General features: G+C 35.2%; 10 protein-coding genes, 2 non-coding genes and 1 pseudogene across 14 annotated transcripts; 8 read left to right on the top strand and 5 right to left on the bottom strand.

Annotated features, from left to right (window-relative positions):
- Window positions 1–1,347: 1,347 nt before the first annotated feature.
- On the top strand, window positions 1,348–1,533 carry F13E9.16 (uncharacterized protein; the record flags this gene model as incomplete). Its single annotated transcript, NM_001083209.4, has 1 exon — window positions 1,348–1,533. The coding sequence occupies one exon, from the start codon at window positions 1,348–1,350 to the stop codon at window positions 1,531–1,533; it is 186 nt and encodes a 61-aa protein (NP_001076678.2).
- Window positions 1,534–1,578: 45 nt separating this feature from the next.
- On the bottom strand, window positions 1,579–1,599 carry 21ur-11057. The gene has a single exon (NR_056580.1).
- Window positions 1,600–2,717: 1,118 nt separating this feature from the next.
- Window positions 2,718–3,551, top strand: srlf-11 (SXP/RAL-2 family protein Ani s 5-like cation-binding domain-containing protein; the record flags this gene model as incomplete). The annotated part of the gene is made up of 3 exons (NM_069621.2): window positions 2,718–2,912; window positions 2,958–3,143; window positions 3,187–3,551. The coding sequence occupies 3 exons, from the start codon at window positions 2,718–2,720 to the stop codon at window positions 3,493–3,495; spliced, it is 690 nt and encodes a 229-aa protein (NP_502022.1). The 3' UTR covers window positions 3,496–3,551.
- Window positions 3,552–4,369: 818 nt separating this feature from the next.
- F13E9.5 (Enhancer of polycomb-like protein) lies at window positions 4,370–5,796 on the top strand. Its single transcript, NM_069619.4, has 6 exons — window positions 4,370–4,475; window positions 4,574–4,989; window positions 5,045–5,168; window positions 5,213–5,267; window positions 5,372–5,487; window positions 5,539–5,796. Exons 1-6 carry the CDS (start codon window positions 4,453–4,455, stop codon window positions 5,759–5,761), a joined length of 957 nt encoding a protein of 318 aa, NP_502020.2. The 5' UTR covers window positions 4,370–4,452; the 3' UTR covers window positions 5,762–5,796.
- Window positions 5,048–5,068, top strand: 21ur-15023. The gene has a single exon (NR_056579.1).
- Window positions 5,797–6,193: 397 nt separating the features above from the next.
- Window positions 6,194–7,187, bottom strand: F13E9.13 (BtpA/SgcQ family protein). Its single transcript, NM_001047469.4, has 2 exons — window positions 7,092–7,187; window positions 6,194–7,028 (listed from the first exon to the last, which is right to left on the bottom strand). Exons 1-2 carry the CDS (start codon window positions 7,175–7,177, stop codon window positions 6,281–6,283), a joined length of 834 nt encoding a protein of 277 aa, NP_001040934.1. The 5' UTR covers window positions 7,178–7,187; the 3' UTR covers window positions 6,194–6,280.
- An 829-nt stretch (window positions 7,188–8,016) lies between these two features.
- On the bottom strand, window positions 8,017–8,169 carry fipr-15 (Fungus-induced-related protein 15; the record flags this gene model as incomplete). The annotated part of the gene is made up of 1 exon (NM_069618.2): window positions 8,017–8,169. The coding sequence occupies one exon, from the start codon at window positions 8,167–8,169 to the stop codon at window positions 8,017–8,019; it is 153 nt and encodes a 50-aa protein (NP_502019.2).
- F13E9.20 lies at window positions 8,069–9,330 on the top strand (annotated as a pseudogene). The gene is made up of 6 exons: window positions 8,069–8,392; window positions 8,443–8,621; window positions 8,687–8,915; window positions 8,979–9,028; window positions 9,075–9,128; window positions 9,251–9,330. Coding segments are annotated over exons 1-6 (916 nt in total).
- On the top strand, window positions 9,091–11,025 carry sdz-13. The gene is made up of 6 exons (NM_001392397.1): window positions 9,091–9,128; window positions 9,676–9,935; window positions 9,989–10,063; window positions 10,134–10,275; window positions 10,329–10,454; window positions 10,536–11,025. Exons 2-6 carry the CDS (start codon window positions 9,855–9,857, stop codon window positions 10,895–10,897), a joined length of 786 nt encoding a protein of 261 aa, NP_001379108.1. The 5' UTR covers window positions 9,091–9,128; window positions 9,676–9,854; the 3' UTR covers window positions 10,898–11,025.
- A 411-nt stretch (window positions 11,026–11,436) lies between these two features.
- fipr-14 (FIP (Fungus-Induced Protein) Related) lies at window positions 11,437–11,589 on the bottom strand (the record flags this gene model as incomplete). Its single annotated transcript, NM_069616.4, has 1 exon — window positions 11,437–11,589. One exon carries the CDS (start codon window positions 11,587–11,589, stop codon window positions 11,437–11,439), a length of 153 nt encoding a protein of 50 aa, NP_502017.2.
- Window positions 11,590–14,105: 2,516 nt separating this feature from the next.
- nssp-48 (Neuropeptide-Like Protein) lies at window positions 14,106–15,073 on the top strand. The gene is made up of 2 exons (NM_171415.5): window positions 14,106–14,201; window positions 14,864–15,073. The coding sequence occupies exons 1-2, from the start codon at window positions 14,124–14,126 to the stop codon at window positions 14,999–15,001; spliced, it is 216 nt and encodes a 71-aa protein (NP_741484.1). The 5' UTR covers window positions 14,106–14,123; the 3' UTR covers window positions 15,002–15,073.
- A 26-nt stretch (window positions 15,074–15,099) lies between these two features.
- Window positions 15,100–24,402, bottom strand: nish-1 (PX domain-containing protein; the record flags this gene model as incomplete). The annotated part of the gene is made up of 8 exons (NM_069615.7): window positions 15,100–15,668; window positions 15,715–16,104; window positions 16,220–16,350; window positions 16,792–17,010; window positions 17,101–17,261; window positions 17,710–17,869; window positions 23,488–23,772; window positions 24,304–24,402. 8 exons carry the CDS (start codon window positions 24,400–24,402, stop codon window positions 15,620–15,622), a joined length of 1,494 nt encoding a protein of 497 aa, NP_502016.2. The 3' UTR covers window positions 15,100–15,619.
- F13E9.11 (uncharacterized protein) lies at window positions 19,553–23,475 on the top strand (the record flags this gene model as incomplete). Of its 2 annotated transcripts, NM_069614.6 has the most annotated exons (4): window positions 19,553–19,797; window positions 21,956–22,378; window positions 22,498–22,814; window positions 22,866–23,475. In NM_069614.6, the coding sequence occupies 4 exons, from the start codon at window positions 19,785–19,787 to the stop codon at window positions 23,265–23,267; spliced, it is 1,155 nt and encodes a 384-aa protein (NP_502015.2). The 2 variants fall into 2 exon arrangements, with proteins under 2 accessions (NP_502015.2, NP_001122770.1); NM_001129298.4 differs by lacking the exon at window positions 19,553–19,797 and having other exon boundaries at window positions 22,138–22,378; window positions 22,866–23,267.
- Window positions 24,403–24,417: the final 15 nt, after the last annotated feature.

The raw sequence follows: 24,417 nt of genomic DNA, 5'->3' as shown, positions 1-24,417 counted from the left end.
ATCTGCATTAAAACTATTGAAACACTGAGCAAGTTACCAAAAAATTTTACGTGAAAATTAAAATTATGTTCTTTTTTTTTAATTTTTAGGTCATTGTCATTGTCATTTTTTGAAAAGAAACCACTTAAAATGAATATGAAATTCGTAAATAGCGTGTTCTCAGCTTTCTAAAAATATTTTTTTCGACCCAAAAATCGCAAATTGGTTTTTTCGCCCATTTTTCGAGAAGCAAAAGTCCGATTTCATTTTTCGGATTGGCGGAACCTGAAAATATCAAAAAACTTTAAACACATAAAATGTGGAGAAATATTTTTCACTTACAATTCAACAAAATTTATCTTCTGAAATTTAATGAAAGTTGAGTTATGAAGGGTACAACAGAAGAGTTCTCAAAAATTTTCGTAATTTTTCGTAAAATGGCGTAATTTTTCTTAAAATATATAAAAATTAATGTAATAAAAAGAAAAAATATTTCTGATCATTTTGTTAGTTGAACTTTTGTTTCCCAGACGTGTAGTTTTTGAGATACGCCAGTTTGAAGATACTCAGTTTAGCGAGTTTAGGTGGTTATTTGGTCCGCTGAGCATCTTTCCCTATACTTTCATTTTTTCAGAGGATTTTTTCAAATTTTCAATTTTCAGCTCGATTTAAAAACATTCAATGTCGATGGACGACCAGATTTGGTAAAATTTGGTAACTTCTGGCTGTCCGTCGACCTTAATGTACTGAAATCGAGTTGAAAATTGAAAATTTTAATCCTCAAAAAAAATCCTCTGAAAAAATGAAAGTGTAGGGAAAGATGCTCTGCAAACGACCCAAGCAACAGACAAAAACAACACAGGAACTGGCAGGCTTCTGTGTGGTTTGTAGGCGTTTCCTACGTGGTTCAGTTTATCTGAGTCTTTTCTTATCCAAATGTATGTGTATAGTTTTACTAAAAATCGATTCTAAGCTGCCAACATACAATAATAGATCCAAAGTTCATTAGAAAAATTATTCGATAGCCAACATGAAATGAAAAGATGAAACCAGGGGATGAGTAATGTGAAAATAGACATAGGCAGTTGTCCCATTCTTCCGATTGATCGTAAATCCTCTGGTCATCTCTCTTTGCCCATTATACTTGATGAGAGAATCCTTATATCTGGCTACCTCGACGTACTCCCGCGTCTTGGCATACTCGATACCACTGAAGATAGCATTGAAAAATGCGGGTCTGCTCATTTTACTGATAAAACGGGATACAACTTCGTTGTACCTTGTTTTATGGTTCAACCCATTTATCCAGTGCTTCAGGTACAAGTTTCGGTTCGTTTAAACTCGAAGAACAGTCTTGACCAACACGAGATGTATTCACTTTTGGCGCTCCTCTTCGTCATCTTCTTCTCTGGAAGCACTCTGCTCGTTCAATGCGTTGGAAAGAAAAAGGGAGCAACTTCTGCCGAAGGAAAATCTTCGACGATGGCCCCGGCTCCTGGAGGAGCTCCTGCTGCTGCTTCCGCTCAAGGAGAACCTGAAGAGAAGAAGGAGTAATGAACAATTCTACGCCAAGCAAAAGACCTTCAATGAACTAGTTTTATTCACAAAATGTTTTCAACAATGTTTGAAAAATAGCCACATTGCTTGTTAATAGTATGTGAAACAGTAAAAATTTTTCAAGTAAAATTTCCAAAAATAGGGCCAGAACACATCTTTTAACACTGTTTTTGTTAATTGTTTTAAACTTAATTTAATTAATAAGGTCTTCTTATTGTTGGACCTGAAAAAGCTACAAAAAAATCCGGAAACCTCTTCTGATGACGTCATATTGTTTAACATAAGTTTCCTGCATATTTTGGAGGTCAATCGACAAGGGAAACGTTCTGAATACGCGTGCTTATTATCCAGATGCACAATTTTGACGCAAAAATACGATTCTTGGAAGTATTTGTTTATGTGAAAACTGTAACTGTAGAATGTTTGAAAAATACTTCTATTCATTATTTGGAATATGTGAAACAGTGAAAATTTTTCAAGAAAATGTTTTGGAAAAATTCGCCTAAACACGATATTTTGACCCTCATTTTATTGATTTTTCTCATTTCATGAGAATTATCATGAAAACTCTCATTTTAAAAAAACAAGCTACTGGCATATTTTGAAGGGTAAAGTACAGGGGGAACTTTCTGAAAATAGAAAGAAAACCATAAAATTGGTCGCAAAAAATTTTAAAAAACTACCACAGACTTATATGCGCACCGAGACCCATCTGAATAAATCCGAGCGCTTTAAGAAGGCACATCAAAACCTAGTGAAATCACAATAATCGAAATATCATGTTTAATTTATTTTTTCAAAGAATTCTTCGAAAAAATCTTTACAAAAACATCCAAAAAGTCATTCCGTTTACCGTTAGAATGTCTGATCGGTACAAAAAATATAACTTTTGGAACACCTTCAGTGAGGAAGTGTGTACATATATTTTTTAATTTAATTTTTCGGAATTTATAAATTATGCACCAAAACAAAAGATGTTTCGTATTACCGTAAACCTACAAAACTGCAGATTCTTTTTTTCCTGGAGTGTATTTTTTGTTTTCTCATGAGAGGATGATCAACAACCGAAATTCAAATTATGTTCTCATCGTTTTCTTCAAATGCGAGCACCGGTTCCCATGAACCCCTCTGCTATTTCAAATTATGCATAAAATCTTCTGTATTCTCGTTCTTCTTCAAAAATGCAGTTTCATCTCATTTTTCTTCTTATTCTGCCTGTCCTAGTAGTCTCGGAACTTCATGATTATGAAGATGTTCGAAGATTGTGTCCAACTGAATATCGGGAGCAGTTTGAGATGATTGTTGATGACTTGTCTGTTGCTGAAGAGGAGACTAATCGAAAGCTTATTGTATTGTCATCGCATTTTGAGGAGCAGGTATTCCTGTAGAATGAAAGTTTTCCAAAAAGTAAACGTTTTTAGGACAATTTCCGAAGAATTCTTTCAAACAATGCTCGTCGTCTAACTCAGATTTACGAGGAATTTGTTGCAGCCACTCAGAGAATCAAAAAAGCCAAATATTCTGCTCAAGCTATTCTTGCAAACCGAACTCATACAGCTCAGGAACAATATGAACAAGCGATTCGTCTTGACAAGAGATATCCATTAGTGAGATACTGGTTTTGAATTTTCAGAATTTAAGTTTGTTCAGGAAATGTCAGTTCTTTTGGATATCTGCTCAACAATGGGATACCCAACGACAAAGGCAGTTATCGCAAGTTCATTGAAGAATATTCCAAAAACAAATCAATTGGCTGCTGACCTTGAAGAATACACGACTGAAGCACAATCAACTGGATATTTCATTGCACAGGGACTTCATGATACTCCATATGTGAGCAGAAGATCCCAACAAGATGCAAGAAAGACATTTATGAGAAGATATCCAAAAGCAATGGCTGTTCATGATCATATAATTAAAGTTTTGAGTGGGGAAGTGAAGTTCCGATCAGTTATTTGAAAATTGAAAATCAAAATAAAATGTTTAATGGTTTATTGAATAAAGCTGACTAATGTGTTTATACAACCGGAAGAAAATGTTTTTAAAAAAATTCAGAGACAATCAAGGAAGAGTCGTAGGGAGCTAAGGCATGAGGGAGACTGATGTGCTTGCTATGCGCCAACGTGGAATTCTTATGTTTGTTTGTTTATTCGAAATTAGATAAATAGTAACAAAATGTAAAATAAGAAAGACCCGTCAGAGTCCATCTTAAGTATGAAAAGTAAATACTATTTGACAGAAGAGGATAAATCAACGAGAAATTTAAAAGAATGAGATTTGTTGGTTTATGAGGTTCATAAACTGGGAGGGGGAAAGGAATGTTGATACATTGTGAACTATACTGTTCCAAAGGGGAACGACAATAGAAAAGAAACCTTTGGACTTTGGATTGACTAGAGAAAGGAGCATCGGCCGACGTTGAGATCTGACATGCAAAATGAATCTTTTTGCATCTGGGAAATGTACAGCGCTTGTTATAATTTTATACAAGAGAATAAGCTGTGATTTTAAGCGTGTTGAGCGGGCTGTGGCCATGTTGAGAATGCTTAGGCGGTTTTTATATGAAAGTGAATAAACTATTGAGGTGTATGGGGTCTGAAATGGCTTTGAAGGTTTCTGAATTTTTGTTGGAAAAGGTTGTGTTGTTTGTTTCTTTAAAGAATTTTTTAATAACTTAAAACAACTCAAAACCGGGTACTCGTTCTAAAAAATCGAATTAAAAATTGATTCATGTCAAAAATTATCTTTCAAGTTTTTTTTTTTGAAAAATTAACGTTGCAATTCGTTTGACAAAATACACAAATGTCAAGTGAAAAAATTATTCTTTTGAAGAAGAAAAAACAAAAGTTATATATAAAATAATTTATTTCTCATTTATTTTTCCAATCGATTGTAGTTTCTGATATTTGAGCAACAATGGCGGATGCAAAAGAAGAAAAGTAAGTTTCAATTTTGTTTTCCATGAAATTTTTCAGAAGTTTGATCCTTTCTATACTGACGTAGCTATCGCATTTGAACTGAAATTATATTTTTTCAGACGTCAAGCAAAACTACAAGATAAAAACTTTGTGGACTATCGTAAGCAGGAAATCTTGCACGATATCAAACCGAAAACCAAGGCATTTAATTTGAAAAAGTTCGACGATGCGTTCCCAAAACCGAATAAGAAGAAGGAGGCAAATATGGAGTTTGGAGAGTTGATGCACAAGTACCTTACTATGCGTCCAGATGGAAGATTTGCCACGTGGCACGGGAAACCGCAGACTAAGAAAACAAGAAAGACAAAGTTGGATCCGAATGATGGGAAGACTGGATTGTTGCAGAAAATGACGTCAGCTGCTGGAGTTAACAAGCAAGCGAAAGATTTGCCAGTTACAAATCGAAAAGCGACTAAAAACTACACGAGAGCAGTGAAGAATGCAATCAATCAAAAGGCTGATTTTGAAGAAGACGGTTAGTTTTTAACTGTTTCAGTGAGAAGACATAAAAATGATAATTTATTTTCTAGAAGTCGATCAGAAACGGTTGAGCGAAGCATTGAAGTTCTTACCAAAAGAAGAAGTCGAAGCGAAAAATCGATACGCACTGAATGCCATCGTCGACAACAAACCTTTCTGGCTTGTCGGAGATCCGTACGTTTTCATTGTTGAATCTTTGAACTTGAAGACAATTTCAGAGTGGTTCCAGAAGATGAAGAGGAAGCATATGTTGATGCAGAAATGTTGTCAAACGTAAGTCAATCTGCTACAACAAATGGTGTAAACTTCTCAAATATTTATTAGCTCCTGAAATTTTAAAAAAAGATTGTTCCAGTATCTATAATATATTTTTTCAGTACACCTCAAATCCCGAAGGTTCCCAATATATCTACAATGAGACCGAACGCAAAGAATTCTTCCCTTGGGGGCCAACTCCTCAACTCTGGAACGAGACAAAGCATTTTCAGAATAAGTTAGAAATTGTTGGAATAAACGAGAATACACATTTAAAGAATTTTTTCAGAATGCTCGTTATTGGAAACACGTTGAGATCGATTATTGAATCGACGGCTGAGAGAAAAGGAATTCCAAAAGAGCGAGTTGATAAAGGACATAAGCCAATTCTCAAATGGTCTCAGAAAACAAAAATAGTTGATTACGCCATGGAATCGGTGCCATTGGAGAAGACGGCAATTTATGAAGGAAAACTTCAGAATATTTTGAAGGAAAATGCAAAGAAAGATTGATTTGAACTTGGAATGAAATTGGAATGAAATATTTTTCATATGTTCTCATTGTTTTGTCGTTTTTATTTTTCATACAGTCCAAGAAACCAAAACTTTATAAGCGTCATAATAATTATTTAAACATATTAAGAGAATTATAAACCCGTCGTCGTCTTTGAATTCAAAAGCTCAAGGTATCAAGAATTTTGAATAAACTGAACATCATGGCAAAGATATTCACTTGGTACATAGGACCTCCATCAATTGAATTCTGTCAGAAATATTATACGCGAGATTCTGGAAATACTATGACTCAGAACTTTGTGGGCAACCTAATTATGCAAAAGTTTGCAATGTTAAGCATATTCAAGCATTAATTCTTGAAACGGCAATTTATGAAGGAAAACTTCAGAATATTTTGAAGGAAAATGCAAAGAAAGATTTTTGTGTGAAAAAACAATTTATGAAAAATAATGCATGATTTTATTTTGTTAGTTTGAATTGGTCATTAGAAACAATTAATTTTAATCCATTTTACAATTATCTTTTCAATGTATTGACATGTTTCATAAACTTTGAAATCCTTCCAGAATCCAGATCATTTTTCCATTCTCCCCCGATTTTGAAGTCCGATCCAACGATGAAACCGTGTGCTTTTACGAATTCTCGAGCATTTTTTCCATTGATTCCACTTCCAATCAAAACTGGAAATTCTTGAACTTTCATCACTTGAATCATTTCTTCTAAACTTGCAGCACTTCCAGTTGCACTACCAGTAACAATAACTCCATCGGCACAATTGAATTTTGCATCTTTAGCCATTTCATGAATTGATACATCTGAAGTGACTGAATGTGCACTATGTTTCTTCTTAATATCCGTAAAAATTGCAATATTTTCAGCTTTCAAAGAAGATCTATATCTAAGAAGCCCTCCTGCACAACCATCAATCCATCCTTCATCAGCAACATGAGAATACACAAATCCTTCAGCTCTTATAAAATCCATGCCAGTTGTATAGGCAACTGCGAGAGCTTCCCGATTTGCTGCTGCTAGAATTTGAATTCCAGTCAAAGCAGCCGGATGATGAGCATCTCTTGATTTAACCAATTGATCTGAAGCCAATGCCATTGAACTGACTATTTCAGGAGACGCCGGAGGTTTGACGTAAGGAACATCATGCATATTTTCAACTATAACACCATCAACTCCATTTTTGAAGTATACATCAGCTTCTTTTCGTACTTTTTTTAAAATTGCAGACATTGGAAGAGTGTTAGAAGGGGTCCTGAAAAGTATTTGCATGTAAACGTTTTTTTCTTCTTTTTTAGAAGACTTTTGAAAAACATACCCAGGTAAAGCCGGCACGTGAATCATTCCAAAAACAAGTGGTCTTGAGGAATTCAGTAATTTCGATACCACAACTCGTTGCACCATTTTCTCTGAAAACAATTAATATTAAAAGTTAGTTTATCCACCAACAAAGAAGAAAATCGATAATTTTGTTAGTTTTAAGTGGTCATTATTTCTTATCTGGTCACCGATGACCTGAGATAACATGATCTCGCTTTGTTCTTTGACATTTATTATCTTTGGCATACCAACCACGTGCGTTGCAAATTGTCTGATTATTTGTAGAAATTTTTTTTTATAAAGGCCAAGATTGAAAAGTGTTGCGAATAATTACTAAATTACTAGTTGAATAGAGGGATTTTGTCTAAATACACTTATAATGATCTAAAATGACCGAATACCACAACAAAACATTCCAAAATTTTTAGATTTTTCATAATTTCCGGTCAAAATTTTGGCAAATTGCCAAATTTAAAAAAAAAAGAGCATAAGGAAATCCAAAGCCATGTTGTACATATGTTCTGACTCCTACAATGTTTTAATACAAATAATTGAAACACAATTAAAGTTATGTAGGAAAACAACTTATTTTCGGTTGACTTCCAAAATTATGAGTGGCAAAAACTGAGCAACTGTCACTTTTAAACAGTAAATAAAAAAATTTCAAAAAATTTTTGAAAAGTTTTATTGTGATATTTGGTCATTTTGGAACCATAGGAGTTGTTTTAACACTTTCCCCACCGGCGCTACTCCACCTTCAAAGGCTTTCTAAAAAACAAAAAAAGGGTTTTTTATCTCAAGAATCAAGGAAAGACTTTTTTTTAACTGAAACTATTTTGACCATTTACTTCTAACATCTCACAGATGTTTAATTTGCAATGCTGAATACTTTATTATGAATCAAACAATCATTAAATCAAAGTTTACTTGTCCTTTGGTTTCTCAGCTCCAATAACAACAACTTCTCCACTTCCACCTCCATATCCACCGTTTCCTCCACGATGACATCTGTGACCATGAACAACGTTGAAAGAGAAGATCAAAGCGATGAAGACGAAAAGAGAATAGAAGTTCATGGCTTGAAAAGTCAAGATGATTCTGAATTTACAGTAGAATCTCTGAGATTTTATAGAAAGTTTTCGATGTATTAATGTTGGTTCCGATGAACATTTTATGAGCAACTCGTGGTTCAAAATGTTCGCGTATTCCTGTTTCAATGTTCCTAGTACCGAAAACTGTTTCGGTGAACAACATGGTATTTTATCGAAACTTTTAATGCAAAAATGCACACCTGCCTTGGTAAGCAACACTTTTACCACACTACAGAAAATTCATGAAAAAAGTTTCAGAGTTTTCTTTCCGATTCGATGTTATATTTGATCGTTCAATTTTTTGAATATGAGGCGAATTTTTTGGCTCACCTGACTTTTTAAATTTTCAATGCATCGGTTGCCATACGAAACGTCTTTAATTAAATCCCAGAAGACCCCTTTCATATGACCGAGATGGCTCATTATGTTGTTTTTTGGTAAGGATAACTTTGCTTTTCATTTTCACATAAATCACATTTACTTTCAATCTTAACGTTTTCAGTTCTCAATGACATTCCGGGTCTCTTATAAACCATCAGTTGTCGCTGGCTACGTAGCATTTATGATACAAAACTCATCGATGAGCATCCCAGATGTTCACAAATATTTCTTGATCAAAGAACTTTGATCAGAGAACTTTGAGAAGATGGCGCAAAAAGTACATGTAAGCTTGATTTTTCAGAGAACTTTGAGAATCAGAGAACTTTGAGAAGATGGCGCAAAAAGTACATGTAAGCTTGATTTTTCAAGTAAAGATTTTCCAGGTAAAATTGTTACAAAAGTATTCTTTTTAGCCCCGGAGAATCTTCAAAGTTAACAAATTTAAAGAAATTTGAGCAGCAAGGTAGAGTAACAATTTGAACTATATGTACATTTAAACTTAATTTCAGAATCGGTAGCTGTAGCCCAATGTAATGAGATTATCAGTCGTCTAGAGTCCATTGGTGAGTGAATTTTCTAAGTAAAAATTGATGCTCTTAGTCTAAAAAATTCAACAATTCTTTGAAATCAATTCCATTTTCTAAAACAGAAAAACTTAAATCAGAAACATATGTATAGTTTCCAGTCAGCATACTACCTGGACTACCAATCGCAACATTTTTAAATCAACCAGCATTCGTCGTTTGCTGTAACCTCATCCAACTGATTCACAGCCAACAAATACAGAATTAATAATTTCCATGTCCTATTCTCAATCTATTTTTATTTTAAAGCTCTATGTACTCAAAACTATGAATCAAAGGATACTAATTCATTCTCATTCAATCCATACAACTTTATTGCAGTCATTCATAAAAATTCAGTTTTCGAAAATGAAAATGAGTAGTCTTGTTTCAAAAGTAATAGTTTGAAGTATAATCTGCCAACACCTGTATTTTTCGTAATTGAAATGGCTATAATTGTCTAAAGGAGAGAACCAAATGGCATAATGTTAAAGTATACTTATCTTTGAACACTAGATGAACACATTTAATACTTGTCATCCAGTCAAAAAACCCAATGGTATACTTGGATGCCCGGTGTTTTATCTCAAAGGAATACCGCCTTTCTTGGTACATCGTCTCCTTGTGAGCTGTGCAGACTGTCCGGAAAAGGGTGGGAAAAATATTTGTCTGAGAAAATGGAAAACGGAAGGCAGATCATTCAGTGTTGTTTTCCACCTGTTCATCATGAAAGTCTTTCGTTCAATCCGTCAAATATATGATCGTACTAGATATTTTGGACATTCTAGCACCAGTGGGTCTTCTGACGTAAGTTTATACCGTTTATTTCTATTTTTTTATTAACGAATTTACTTTTTCAGGATCTTTATAGAAAACCAGAAATTGGCAATCAAAAATGTGTCAAATTTGAAGTTAAAACAAAAGTTGGAAAAAAGGTAAGAGACACACTATCGAAAATTTTTTTTCAAACTAAGTTTCCTGCCCATTACTATCATTTTGTTTCAGTACGAAGTCCGAACCCTGGAGATTCTCCAGAAGCTCAACAAGTCTGGAAAACAAGAATGGATTCTTTATGTCATCAAATATTCAGATTATACTTCGTATGACTGCTTTTCCCTGTCAGACAGCTTCATTACCCAGATGTTTGGTGAGAAAATTTTGTTTCTGGGTACATCTCATCATAATTCATAAATTTTTCAGATTCCGAGACATCTAACTTGAAATGTACTCTTGTGTTTGTCGAAGATGTGCTGAATTTTAAAATGGCTAGTTTGTCTGATAAATGGAGACTCATTGAGTTCATCCGAGCCAATATCGCTAGTAACGGTGAGTTTTATGCATATCTTCTTATTTTTGAGGAATTTTTTTTGCTTTATATTTGCAAAAATTTTTCGATATTTTTTTCAGCTTATGTGTGTTCGGGATTTTTGGAAAACTCTCCATTATTAACTTCAAATCAAAAAGTTAACATTTTATTCCATCATACATCACTCGTCATCATTAACAAGTCTTCTCAACAAATTATCACACATAAATCCCTATTTGACATGGAACTTATTGTCTTCAAAGAGGAAAAAACTTCATTTGTCTGTAAGACTTCCAAGGAATCTGAATTCTGGTCGATTCGAGCTGTCAACATGGAGAAGCTGGCGGACTTAATCTACGAGGCAATCGAGATTCGGGGACTTTCTGTCGCTTTGAATCATGTTAGAAAAGAGTCAGAATACGTGCAAATCCCCTCATTCGACTCATTCTATACGGACTTTTGAGTGGCTCAATTTGTATTGTTTCGTGTGTTTTAGTTATAATCCTTGCACATCTTTCTTTTCACATTCTGCCATTTTTCGTTTATATTCTTTGATTGTTTTTTTTTGTTATAATAAATGTCAAAAGTTTATGTTATGATTCGGTTTTGTGTTCAAAGGTTAGAGGATTTTTAATTCGATTAAAAAGGTTCAGATTATGTTGAATCTCATAAAACCAAAGAGCAAGGGCTTGTACGAAATTTTGTTTTCTTTTTTTGCTGATTTGAAATATCACGAGTCGTGTGACGTCACATTCACATCGATCCTCAAAAAACTGCTAATTTGTAGAGCACAAAAATCCAAACTTGATTAGAAAATGTTGTTTTTGTTTTGATTTTGAATTTTGATTAGAAAGAAAGGAACAATTTTCTGAATTGTTGATTTATCGAAAATTTTGGAAAAACCACCTGAAATTGTGTAACTTTTTGAATTTTATTTCGTTTTCTTTCAAAACATTTTTTAATGCTCAGAACTTTATTAATAACATCGTTTGTAACACACATTTAGACATTATCTGGTTTCTCGGCTCCAATAACAACGACTTCTTCACTTCCACCTCCATATTCACCGTTTCCTCTTCTGTGACATCTGTGCCCATCAGCGGCGTTGAAAGAGAAAACCAAAGCAATAAAGACGGAAAGAGAATAGAAGTTCATGATGAAAGCTTGAAAAGTTAAATATCTTTTCAAATTCAATAATACACAGTTTCTTGCAATCTTATATAGAAAGTCTCCAAGTGATTCCAATAATCTTTGAGAATATTATGACTTTGTTTCATTGAAACTTTTATAGCGATTGTTTTGATGGTTCAATTTTTAAAACATCACAAAAACGTACAAGAAGGCATATCTTATTTTATTCGAACTCGAACAAAAACCTGAAGCGGTTTTGGAAGACAAATTTTGCATGTTTGCATTCCGGAAATAAAAGTGCGACGACTTTCGTCATTACTGATTGAACATTCATCAAGAAAGTTTTTAGACAGTCATCTTCCTAGACTGAAGTCATATAATAAATGTAAAACACAGAGCGTCATTCCTCAAAAATAGTTTACTTGAGAGAAATTCTTAATTCCATAAAATTAAATACTTCGACATGTTATGATATCATCAAATTTTGCAAGAAGCTTACGTCTAATGCTCCTTTTTCTTGTATTATTGAGGCAGGTTAGACTTCATTCGATTTTTATACCGAAGATCTCATATATGATGTCGTATAAAATAATAAAAAAAATGATAAAAGATATTGGACAGTTATCCACTAATAAAACATCATCGAGATTTGAGCAGTAAGCTTCGAAAGCTGAGAATCTAAATTATTGAAAATCAAAACGATATCAAGATAAAGAAATGAATTTCAGCACTTTTTCAATTTCTCCTGGATTTTTAAAACCAAATTCGGAAGTTTTGAATCAATCGAAATTTTTATGGAATTAACCTTTTAGCATTTGGTCAACTTAGATTGGCAATTTCCAAATGTGGAAGTTTATAATTAACTTTTAATTGTAGACAGCTTTTGTCTGTTTAAACTAGCATTTCATCTCTTTTTTCACTACAAAATGAGTTTTCACTTACCCTCATAACATTGGATTGTCCTTCAGTGTTAAAACAGAAAGAGCCTCTTCTTCATTTTTCGGTAATTCTGGAATATAACTGAAATGAAAACAACTCTGTAACACTTACCATCTATAAACATGCCCATTTTTAAATATTAAGCTTTCGTGAACATTTCATTGCTTTTTTGATTAGTTTTCTTTGTCAATGAGCTGGAAAGAAACAAAATTTAGTATTTCTTTAAGAAGGGAATGATTGGAAAAATCAGTTTTTTTGACCAGCAGTTTTCGAATATGTGTTTTAACTAGCTAGTCTAATATTCCGATATATACTTTGAGGATCTTTATTCAGCACAAAGACATAACTACAGTCTGCCAAAAATTCCTGTGCACCGAAAATCGGAAGATCCAATTATTCCAACAATTGTAATCATAGTTACAAGACGTCACTGCCAATGTGATGTCAGCATCAAACTTCATCAATTTTTTTTCTATTTTCCAAATCCAAAATATTGTACTCTCCACTGATTAGAAGTCGTGACTATATTGTTATTTCGACACAATTCCAGTACTTGTACCTTATTTCTTGGATTGACCACAAATCTAAACGGAATGGAACTTCGGAAAAAGCCACCACAATAACAATTCGGCAATTCAATTTGTACTTAAAATATAGTCGATGTGGCATTTCGCTTTAAAATCTCGATGCTTTTGTTGGTCGACTTCGGGAAAATCAAAAGTACAATTTTTCGGAGAACCTGCACGAAAATTTGCTCTACTTTCTGAAAGATATTTAGCGAACTTGCTTTAAATCTACTCTACTTATAATAATTTCATAACCCCGCATTTCATTTCAAAACTTTCGAAACTTTCTAAACGACATTAAAAAAAATTAAACCACCCCAAACATAGATGTGAACCTCGCAAATTTTTAAAAAATAACTCTTTTTTTTTTAATTTTCAGTTTTTAAAAACTGCTGCACTACTACTTTCGATTTACACCTTTTTGACTTTAAATATCATTTCTCTGTCTCCTGATCCTTAACTTTTCTAGATGCCAAATTATTCTTTCCCGTTTTTCATTTTCGAAAAATCAACTCTGATTGTGAGTACCAAAAATTCATTTCTTGGAACTTTAGTTTCATTCCATTTCCGCCATTTTTTGTTCCAAAGTATTCTCCCTCTTTTCTAGGCCCCGCCCCTTCTTTCAGAACCCTATTTAATGACGAAGGAAGACGCCGCCCTCAAATGCAGAGATCTGGAATCGGAGCTTTTTTTGTTCGACACACTCGGCGTTTAATATATTCTGTTTAATGTTTCCTTTCTGATCTTTTTTATCTGATTTTTGGTATCAAGATCTCATTTATTCATTCTTCTTTTTTTTGTTTTCTTTATGAGATAAGAAAATAAAAATGACGTTGATCCTTAAAGCTTCCAGAAATCAGGGTTTCGTGCTTCTGCAAATATTTTTTTTCCTGATTCAACCAAGTTATTCATAATTCTCCAGATTTCAAATTCGTGTTGTTTTTCTAGAAAAAACTATACTTTTTCTCACACTTTCAATTTTTCTTGGAAAAACAAAATGGTTACACAACTTCAAATTACTTATTTTCATAATTCAGGTGATATCCGAAAAAAATGTCAGCTCACAAAACCCTTCTCTTCCTGTTCACTGTTCTTCTTCTGGTTTCTATCATTGATGCACAGAGATTTATTGTAAGTTTTTAGATTTCCGGAATGTATACTAAGATAGATGTTTTAATTGGAGCTAAATTTTTTTCAGTCTAGGAAGGGAATTGATAAAAATCGGAACAAAAAAGGTTGAAATTTGGAAAGCAATCTACTTTGTACTGCTCCTAATTATTAGCCTCTCTGCAGACGGTTTGTTTTAACTGTTCTCAATTTTCCTGATTTTCCGAAGTTAAGCTTACAATTAATCTGAACAAAAATAAGGGTATACAACAATTTCATTCTGAATACAGTAAGGGCTGCTCAAAGTAGAGGCGGGTTTAAAATGAAGTCGTCCGATGCGACTTTTGCGCAAAATTACGGTACCAGGTCTCGACGCGATTAAAAATTTCTAAAGAGAGGCTACGAAAAAAGTGTGCACCTTTAAGGAATACAATAATATACAAGAAATATTGTGTCGCATTTTTCTTCTTTTTTTGGAAAAATCTCGTTTAGTTCCACACCGAAAACAATTATTTGGAAGAATTACTCCGATTTTCTCGGAATGAGTAGTATATGAAATACGAGTAATATAAATTTTCACAATTTTCTGTAGTTTCTAAAAAAATTGAGAATTGTATATTAAGAACATCAAAAGTTCAGCTAGTATCTCTTTGTGACTATAATCCGAAATTGCCAATTTATTTCAGGATGTAATGATGGTCCGTAACGAAGAGCTCAATGGATTACGAGGAAACCGCAGGTTTGCATCAACAAATGGAAATTCTCCGATGAAGAGGAATTCGTTGCTCGATAATCTCTACAACATTGGATATTTCCAGTATTGAACTCGGATTTTATTTTTTTCGCGGATTTTTGGATCTCGCCGTATTTTGTTGAATAAATCTGAGTAATTTGTTTTTGATGGTTGTGTCGAAATTCCAGATAATCTCATATGATTTTATTATTCATCATCTCAATCACACACCACGAGTACTAACACACATTTGTAAAAAATTCCACAACCATTAAACCCTAATGAATAAAAGAAGGATCAGTCGGGGGATGCACCAAGAAGAAGACAAATGATTAAATACATTCTTTGAAAAGTGGTATAAGTACACTGATTTCATGAGAATCGTGACGATATGTACGATCATTTGAATGAAGAATAAAAGCTCGGGGAAGTACGTAGATGAATAGTAAGTTGGGGAAGTTCACAGGGAAGAAAGACTAGATTATTTTACAAGAACCATGCATTATAAATTATAATTTGAAAATTATGCGTTAGAGAATGAGAATAAAAGTTTTCACTGGGGGTGGAAAATGAAAAATAAATCTTCAAAATTTTAAATATGAACTAAATGTGAAAATTGTTTCGTATTTGTTCAAGTTCAATTCCATCCTTTTGTGAATCTCCAGTTAAATACAATTGATATACATATTGACGTGATTGAGTGTATAAATTAAAACGATCCAGATACATTCGGATTGACGTCTTCTCCAGAAATGTACCTGAAATGGAATAATGAAAAATCGGAATCATTCTTTAAGCACGAACCTTATTCGTTCTTCAATTCGTTCTCTACGCTTCTTCTCTCGTTCTTCTTTTTCCTCTTTTGCTTTACGAAGGGCCATTCGTACGCGTACAGTATCAAGTTCCCTTGCTTCAGGACGTCTTCCATCCAATTTCAGCTCACTGCTCCGTTCTCCAAAAAGCTCCAGGACTTTTGTTCTGTATTCGACCAGTTTTCTGATAGGATTATCACGAAGTAATAGAATCTCAAGACATGGAAGTTTTCCAATTCCTTGAACAGCATCCAGGTTTTGAATATTGTTGCCTTTTGCATCTAAATATTCCAGAGAATACAGTTTTCCCAATCCCGATAGATCTTCAATTGCATTTTCACTGAGGATCAGCTTCTTGATATTTCCAAGTTTCTCATTCCAACTGGAATATTGCATTTATTGTATGAATAGATTTTAACTTTAGATATGTTTTAAATTAATCTCTGTTTGAGTTATGTCTGTATAAAGATAAAATATTTTAGAAACGAACAACTCACCCATCAATCTTCGTTAAAGTATTGTTTGAAAGGTCGAGTTCAGTTAAAGATGAAAGGAAAGCGAGATTAGATCCAATTTCTGTGATGGAGTTGTAGCTAACATTCAAAACTCGCACTTCGGGGAGCAGTTTCTGAAAATTGGTAAATTTAAAATTTTTTGAGTTACACTCAAAATGGATGATCGAAAAAACAAGAGACTTGTAGTCTCTATTTAAATCCCTACTAGTATCAAAAATTACAGATTGAATAATAGTATTACATGCAGTACTGATAGGAAGGATACGGTATCTTTGAGCGAAAATGTTGAAAGTCTACAACATTTTTGAAATACTCAAAAAATTCTTGAATGTTCTACATAACAGTAAAAAAGAATTTTGTTTATCGAAAGCTTGGCAATTTGTAAAAACATTGACTGAAATTTTTTTTGAAAATCTATAGCATTTTTTTTAAAAGAGAATTTTGCATCTTCGAACCTCATTTTTTTGTTGTTTTTTTCGTGTTTTTGGGAAAACAAATTGTTTCGTTTTTCGCTTTCGTAAAAAACACTTTTTGTCGGATTCAGCGCTGCTCACCATGCTTTCATCGAAACATTTAATCTCATTAAACGAAAGATCAACTTCTTCCAGACATTTCCACGTGTCCATCTCCTCCACAAGCATTCCAGTTTCCAAATCTTCTTCATCGAAGAGCAAATCCTTGATCTTTTTCATCGAATAGTGAACGACAAGACGACGAAGTGTCTCTCTTATACTTTTGATTCCATTAATACGACATACATCACTGTCGGCGATCTGAAATTGATTACCAATTTGATTTTAAAAAAGGTTTTTATTATTAGAATAGGTATTTATAAAGTACATTTTTCAAAATCTTGAACATACCCATAATGCTTTCAGTCCTTTGCAAAAATAGAGACTCATATCCAGTGAATTCCAAACGATATTCGATGTTCCAACATATCCTTTCTGTCCCCTGATTTTAAGAGCACGAACTCTGTGAAGAAAGTCAATGGTATTCCCAATATCTGCCACCATGTTGACATCTGTAACTTGGAATAATTTCGTTTAAGATGATGAATGTAATTTTCAAGTGATGTAGCCATAACATATTTCAAAATATTTTTATGGGTCTTTTTTGTTTTAGTTATATGTTTTCAACCGTATTTCAACTTTTCAAACTTTCAAACTTCATAGATGTGTAGAAGAACATTAAAAAATAAATGATATCGAAAAATTAATATATAACGGCTGAATGGGAGAAATAACTAGAAAATTAAAATATTATAATTTTTTTCCAAAGAAAAAAAATCTCGGAATTAGGTCAATAATTTGTGCGGATATTCAAAAATAGCTCGGTCATTTGAATTGTTTAATTGTGTACTGTTTAACATTTATATTCGGTATATTGCAACTTTTTTCAGTTTTTTTGGCAAAAACCCCACAGTCGCTAGCATTTAAAAATCCTTTACAGCATTGAAAAATGTATCATACCTGGAGCAGTTGGCTCCGGCAACCGTAGTCGTTCGGTAATCGCATGCAACTCGATTGGGGTAAATTCAAAATATTTCGGTGACGTCTGACTGCTCTCAAGCCAACCATCTCCCAAATTTCCGAGTCTCAATGACAAATCGTCGACGATCGAGTGGATCTCCTGAAATGAAAAAAAGGTACTAGAACCATTCATTAGTGACACCCTGTGTGTAACCACTTCTACTTATATGAGCACATGAACCATATGTGCCCTCCCCACACACACATTGTGAACACACTTGTCTCATCATTCCATTCTTATGTCCCATTCGCAACTCACAAGTCTTTTTGACCACCGCCAAATTTTTGTGTTGTGGATCCCCTGAGAGAAGCATTCGAGCCCAATAAATGAGCATTTTTGGTTCTACAAATACATCTTCTTACAACAAAACAACAAAACAACAAAGGAGACGCAAGGTTCACTCTCCGCTTCATCTTCTCTTGTTGTTGTTATGTTTTGTATGTGAGCCAGTGGAAAAAAAGAAGTAGGAGCAAGAAGAAGAAAAATGAGCTCCGCTCCCCTACCCAGAACTGGGCATGAAGAAGGAGTATTAGGTACGGGGTACGACACGAAAAACGAGTTTTTTCGGGCGACTCTTTCGACGAAGCGAAAAAACATTGCAGATAAATTAGGTTCCCTCTCTCTTTTTTCCATCCGAAGAGGGGATGGGCGAGTCCAAATTCGCTTTTGTCCAGAGCTCAGGAGAAAAAGGAGACTTCACCGACGGATTACTTCTGCCGCTCCGCATTCACTTGACATGCGCTCCGGATTCCATTGTGTGGCAAAACTAGAGACAAGGCGAGGCAATCGGACCCATGTTCACAATAATTCAAATGAATAAAACAACGGGGTCTTTCTGATGTAGCTCCTGGTGGTCCTCAACTATTGCCTTTTCCAATTCCAGTTTTCCTCTATTTCATTACCCTCATTCGACGACTCTAATTATACTTTTGCTCTTTCCTTTCTGTTTTGTTTTAATTCGTTGTTTCGAGCCTGCATTGTGTGTCATGCGTTGGCACAGTGAGCATTTCATATTATACATTTTTGTATATTGTAACAGCAGAAAATTCGTCTCTTCCAAATGAAATTTGATACCATTTAATGTACAGTCCATTCTGCGCACTGTTTGCATCACTTTGGTTACATTTATTCTCGCCAGTAACCAAAGGTGTGTGCCGGTGTGATGAATATGTGTGTGGATATGCCTCTGTGCGTGTGCTTTTCATTCATAAGGATGAGGGGATGAGGGCAGATGTGTGGTCCGTATAATAGTGAGTATCGAGCATAATACGCGACAAAACCGGTCCCTATACCCTCACGGAAGGCCATAATTGAACGGACCAGCGAACGGAGATGAACGGAGAAGAAGAACGGGGCGGAGTATGTGTGTGTGTGTGTGGAGGGCTCAGAACGGATATTGGAAGGGTAGACCTGCTGATTGTTTATGGAAAACGACGGTGAAAACGAGCACTCTCGTAAATAAACCGCTTCTCAGTCTTTCTTGGATTAACTGGGTTTCTTTCAATTTATATTTTTCGCAAGACATTTGATTTGTTTTGACTTTACTACTCCAGTTACCTTAGCCACGGTGTTCTGGCGCAGACATGGGCTTTTGAACCTTTCTCACTGGAACCTCTATTTTGAACATCAGCAGTCACATAAATCAAAGCTCTCTCTCTTGAAGACTCTGACTTCTTGTTCTACTCGCAACACTTCTTCCATTATTCTCGTCTATTTCTTTCCCCTCCTTCACAGAACATCAGTCCTTCTCAACTAGAGACCCCAAAGTGGGCGTGGCCAGTGACCTCTCCGTCAGTCCCTTTCTCCCGTCTGTCGCATCCACCACCACCACTACCACCCGACTCCCACATTTTCCCCCTAACACTGCCTAATCTTGCTTCGTTGTTGGCTGTGTGCCAAATTAGAGCGGGCTGTGTAGAAGAGAGAAGAGAGGAATCGACTTCCGGAGCCCTATTGCTCCTAGATATTTAGATATTCTTTTGTGTGTTCTATGCACTGATTACTCCAATTGTACATGGAGATTCCAGGTGAGACAGTTCATTACATTTCTCTCACTCTTTCATCATTGGGGTCTTTTTATTTGTACGCGGTGACGATGGTGGTTGCGATGCATAATCAGACGGCATCTGTGCGAAATCCGAAAAGTCAACACAGTACCGAGTTACATCTCTCTCATTTCAACATTCTCTAATTACTTTAAAATGTGTTAGCTGTGGCAGACCACTGGTAGTTGCAATCTTGTTCAGTTCAGTTTCCCTTATTCTTAGTTCTCATAACTTTGAATGTAGCAAATTCGTTTAGGTTGTGAACCTTTATTATCGCTATCGCAATAGTTGATGTACCATGTTGTACATTCGCGTCATGGTATGAGTTTTTTGGTAATCCAAATTCAAATCTACATCCAAGACTTTTATTTTCCTTCCTGCTTCTTTTTTATGGTTCAGAAGAGCAACTTATCATTCTTGCTTCGTTTTGATGCGTTTTCCAATGAGTTTTCGTCCTTTTTGGTATGCTTCTCGTTGTCCTTCCATACCCATTTTCTTTTTTGTGGATTCTCTTCAAGTGCTCTTGGACATCTTCTATGCCAAATTCTAGAGACCATGTGTTTGAACAAACGTCATCATGATTATGTGAGCCAATTTTGGTTTGGCGACAGTATAATATAGTAATGCAAACACAAATATGTGGACAGACGGGATGGGAACTCATCTACAAATGTGCGCATCAATTTCTGAGCGTGGCTGCTGTTTAGTGGACCAAGTGGGTCATCTAGTTACAATTTTTTATTTTACGAGTCTGGGAACTCTAAGAACGATTGCATTGCCCGACAGTTGGCGAGTTTTGGCTCGTTGCCAGGTAAGAGCTTTTAGAGCAATTATCTAGCGTTAGAGAGGAGCGTCACATTTCCATAATATTGTGTTGTTCATAGAGTGTTTCTATTTCGACCACACAATAGCACATAATTAAGCAACTTATGGTCTGGGCTCTTTGAGCCCCTGAGCACCACAACAAGGAGAGCTGGATCAGCTTCTCATGAATTAGGCATAAGCCGTTCGAATGGACACCTGTCCATTACGAAAGGACCGTCATCATTGCTTCCAACGTGCGCACCTTTTTCGCGCACCACCGTCTGACATCAATTATGTTCAATTATTTGGCGGCATCCGTGTCGCCTTCACTTTTGCTGTAAGTACGCCTCCACAACCAATCATAATGAGAAGAATGAGTAGAGATGAGAACCGCAACACCAATTTCATATTGATTTTGTGTGGTAGTTCTCGCCAGCCTGTATTATGAAGAGTGGGGAGTAGCCTAACATAATTTCGTTCCTCTCTACTTCTTGTCGTGTTCATGCACTTTGCACTTGTTGACAACACAGCGAGACGCGCGGTGGCCGGCAAACACCGCAACAGTATCTTTTCTTTCAATAGCACAATGCGTAGGAGAAGCATCAGCTGACAATAGTTTGAACTTGCATTTTTTTCAATTATTTTTTTATTGGCAATCAAGTTTGAGAGAACGGTTCTGAACTCAATTTGATTTTAGATGTCTTGTTCGTTTGACAAGTGGAACACTTATGTGAAGCTAGGAAAAATGCTCACTACTTGATTCGTTTTGTCAGAACGTAGTTAAGAAGGTCTTTAGATTGAACATCTAAATAATTCCTCAAATGTAGAACTTGAAGTTCGGATATGAACTGGATTTGTAGTACTTCATTTGAATCCAAAGTAGGACCAAATTCGAACATTCTCTACTACAAGATTTATTTTCTTTCTCTGTTTTCTTTTTATTCATCTTGCCATTCTATTGTATTCTTCCTGTCCACTGGGTTTTTTTAACGATCACCGATCCAGCCCTATCCTTGCCTTTAGTAATCCTCTTAAACCAGACTATCTCGATTTCTCGGACGACCTTTCTTTTCCTTTTTTCCGTTCCGAAAACAGTTTGAAAAATAGAGGAAAAATGCCCATGGGAAGTCGCATCCGTGCAATGCAAACAGTCTTCGCTCTTTTCAAAACTCCTTCCTTTCTTTCTTCTTTTCTCACCAAATGGCACACTTGCTCTTTCCCGGTGTCGATTCATCAATTCGCTATCATCATATTGAGTCACCAAAACCTTCGGAAGATCCCCTTCAAAATCCATGGTTTCCGCAACCGTCACCCTCTCAATCATGTCCTGTTACAGAAAATACTCGCTTGGAGTCCGGCAGAGATCCACGACATATTACTGAAGAATCAATTGAAGAAAACGGAGACGAACGAATCGCTCATTTCGAGTACTACGAAGGAGCAGAAGAATTCCCAATTAAAGTACCACCGGAGCAGACTGCTGCTCTAATCTCACAATCGAAGACTACAAATTCAGCAATGGCAGTTCTTCCTGGCCGCTGTGTGCGAGCCTTTCTTGATTCATTTGCATTAATAATTAGTCTTGCTTTAGTAGTTCTACAGTTTGGATTGATAGATTGGTACTATTTGAATGTCACTGGAGAAAATGTGTGGGCCGCTTGGATTGGACCAGACTTTGTGGTTCTACTGATACTAGGAGTACTTGGAGTATTGGCTATCAAATACAATACAGTTCAAATGGAGGAGTGCTGTTCAATTGGTAAGTTCAAATGTTTGTAAGAGTTTCTTCAGTATTCTAATCTATTTGAACTATTGTATTCAACTAGATTGACACTTTCAAAAAGTTCAAGATCTCTGATAATTAATGAAATATTTCAGACAGTCGGGTTAAATACGCTTGCTTCGCCTGGGGAGCGTACTCCCTTATTCTGATCTCAAAAATTGCCACGTGCTTCCGCATGTTCTACGAGGACATTCCTCCAACGCCGCTTGACAACAATGACAAACTTTTCGACGACTTCCTGTTCAAAGCTGGGCTTTCTCTGTCCGTTTTGATTTTCTTGTTCATCTTCGAGTCACATCACTATACCCCATTGGTTTCTGTTCGTCAAGTGTACATCTCATATCTTGTTGCTGCCATTTGCCTCGATCTTATCGATAATATCTACTTCCTAGACTTGCTTTGGCAAGCATCGGTAAGTCGAACTACAAACTACCTAGTATCTAATTCATTTACTTTTTTTCAGAAGGACAAATGGAATCTAGAACTATGGCTCGAACTGACAATCCTGATTGTTGCCTGTATCAACTTCTTCATGCCAACCTTCGCTCTCGCCAAACTTCGTTACGCTAAAGTTCCACGATTCCTGCTCGTAAGTGAGAAGCTCTGGGCATTCCTCTACGTTCTCATTGTCAATGGGCCTTTCCTCGGACTCCGTATCTACCTGTACATTGTGCTTGAAGTTCAACAACACGGAAAGAAGTTTGATCCATCACTGTTTGCGGTCAAGAATATTGCTATGATCTACATCGCTCTTCGTGAACTTTGGACACGTCTTCAATACTGGAGAATGAAACGACGTGCAGCTTTGAGTAGAAATGAGCTTTCAGCAGCTATTCACAATCATGAAGAAGAAGAGCATGAATAATAATAATAATAGTTGCCTGTCTAATTGAAAATGAGCCACTTTGCTCATTTTCAATATCCTATCCCAATGCTTTCATAAAGTTTACCTCAGTCAGTTAGATGTATATAAGTTTCACTATTTCTTCTTTATTCGCCTATCCTCTTTCTCTGCCACATTTTTTTCTATTGGAAACACCTTGGTCTCAGTTCAAATAAATTTTGATATTTTCTGCAAAACTTACATATTGATGAAAATCGAAAAACTTCGCTGTAATCAACGGAAGCGAATGCACATTCTTCTGCTTTTGATACCAAACTTCTAATTCCAAAAGAGCTCGAACATACTTCTCCAATTCAAGTCGTCGTTCTTCGATAAATTCGAGATCCTTGTTTCCCAGTCGTTTCTTTGGAGGAAGAAATGATTTCTTTCGATCTAGAAATCGATGTACATCGTAAGCGTCAAAATCACTATAACGTCGTTCAACGGTCCAAGTGTAGGTGTCAACTGTGATTTGGATACGATATACCTGAAAATTACTCAATTGCAAAAAGTTTCAATGTACTTTTATGGAACTTGTGGGATTATTTGATTTTAATGAAACTTTTAAATTATAGTTGTTCAAAAATTAGATACCAAACTTAGCTTTATGACAGTTTTCTCATCATTTTTTTCAAATTAAGAAACCATCAAATTTTTTATTTTCGGATTCTAAATCATTCTTATTACCCAGCGAATTTTTGCGATTTTTTTTGGAAAAACGTTTGTTTCTGCAAAATGTTTATCGATGTTTCGTAGTTTTTTTTTTCAATAAAAAACATATACTCAAATATAACAATAGTAAACATGTAAATTTTGACAAATTGAGAGAAGAAAATGGAAAATTCCGCTGAGACGAGTTCGAAATTACGGTATTCATTAAAGACGCACACCTTTTCGAATTTAACAAGATTTGTCGTGTTGAGACCGGGTACAGTAATTTTGACGAAAAAATCGCGAAATTTCGCCTCTGGGTTTTATTTTCATCGTTTTTTTTCTGAATTATAGTGACAACACTTACCGTATACTTTCCTTCATCAATCATTCTAAAATTCAAAATTTTCGCATTGAAATTTGCATCCATTTGAGGTGATACTGCCTGTATATTTAGTAAGGCCATCTGAAAAGATTTTCT

Source organism: Caenorhabditis elegans, chromosome IV (assembly GCF_000002985.6).
Source record: "Caenorhabditis elegans chromosome IV".
In the NCBI taxonomy this organism is placed as follows: Eukaryota; Metazoa; Nematoda; class Chromadorea; order Rhabditida; family Rhabditidae; genus Caenorhabditis; species Caenorhabditis elegans.
The sequence above is the reverse complement of the archived record's forward strand: the minus strand, read 5'-3'. Positions and strand labels throughout refer to the sequence as shown.

Coding starts and splice junctions, on each gene's coding strand:
- F13E9.5 (NM_069619.4), top strand. CDS start 4,453: ATGGCGGATGCAAAAGAAGAAAA. Junction 5,169..5,212: donor TTCTGGCTTGTCGGAGATCC/GTACGTTTTCAT, acceptor AGACAATTTCAG/AGTGGTTCCAGAAGATGAAG. Junction 5,488..5,538: donor ACAAAGCATTTTCAGAATAA/GTTAGAAATTGT, acceptor GAATTTTTTCAG/AATGCTCGTTATTGGAAACA.
- F13E9.13 (NM_001047469.4), bottom strand. CDS start 7,177: ATGGTGCAACGAGTTGTGGTATCGAAATTACTGAATTCCTCAAGACCA. Junction 7,029..7,091: donor CACGTGCCGGCTTTACCTGG/GTATGTTTTTCA, acceptor AATACTTTTCAG/GACCCCTTCTAACACTCTTC.
- sdz-13 (NM_001392397.1), top strand. CDS start 9,855: ATGAAAGTCTTTCGTTCAATCCGTCAAATATATGATCGTACTAGATAT. Junction 10,064..10,133: donor AAACAAAAGTTGGAAAAAAG/GTAAGAGACACA, acceptor ATTTTGTTTCAG/TACGAAGTCCGAACCCTGGA. Junction 10,455..10,535: donor AGCCAATATCGCTAGTAACG/GTGAGTTTTATG, acceptor TATTTTTTTCAG/CTTATGTGTGTTCGGGATTT.
- nssp-48 (NM_171415.5), top strand. CDS start 14,124: ATGTCAGCTCACAAAACCCTTCTCTTCCTGTTCACTGTTCTTCTTCTG. Junction 14,202..14,863: donor TTGATGCACAGAGATTTATT/GTAAGTTTTTAG, acceptor AATTTATTTCAG/GATGTAATGATGGTCCGTAA.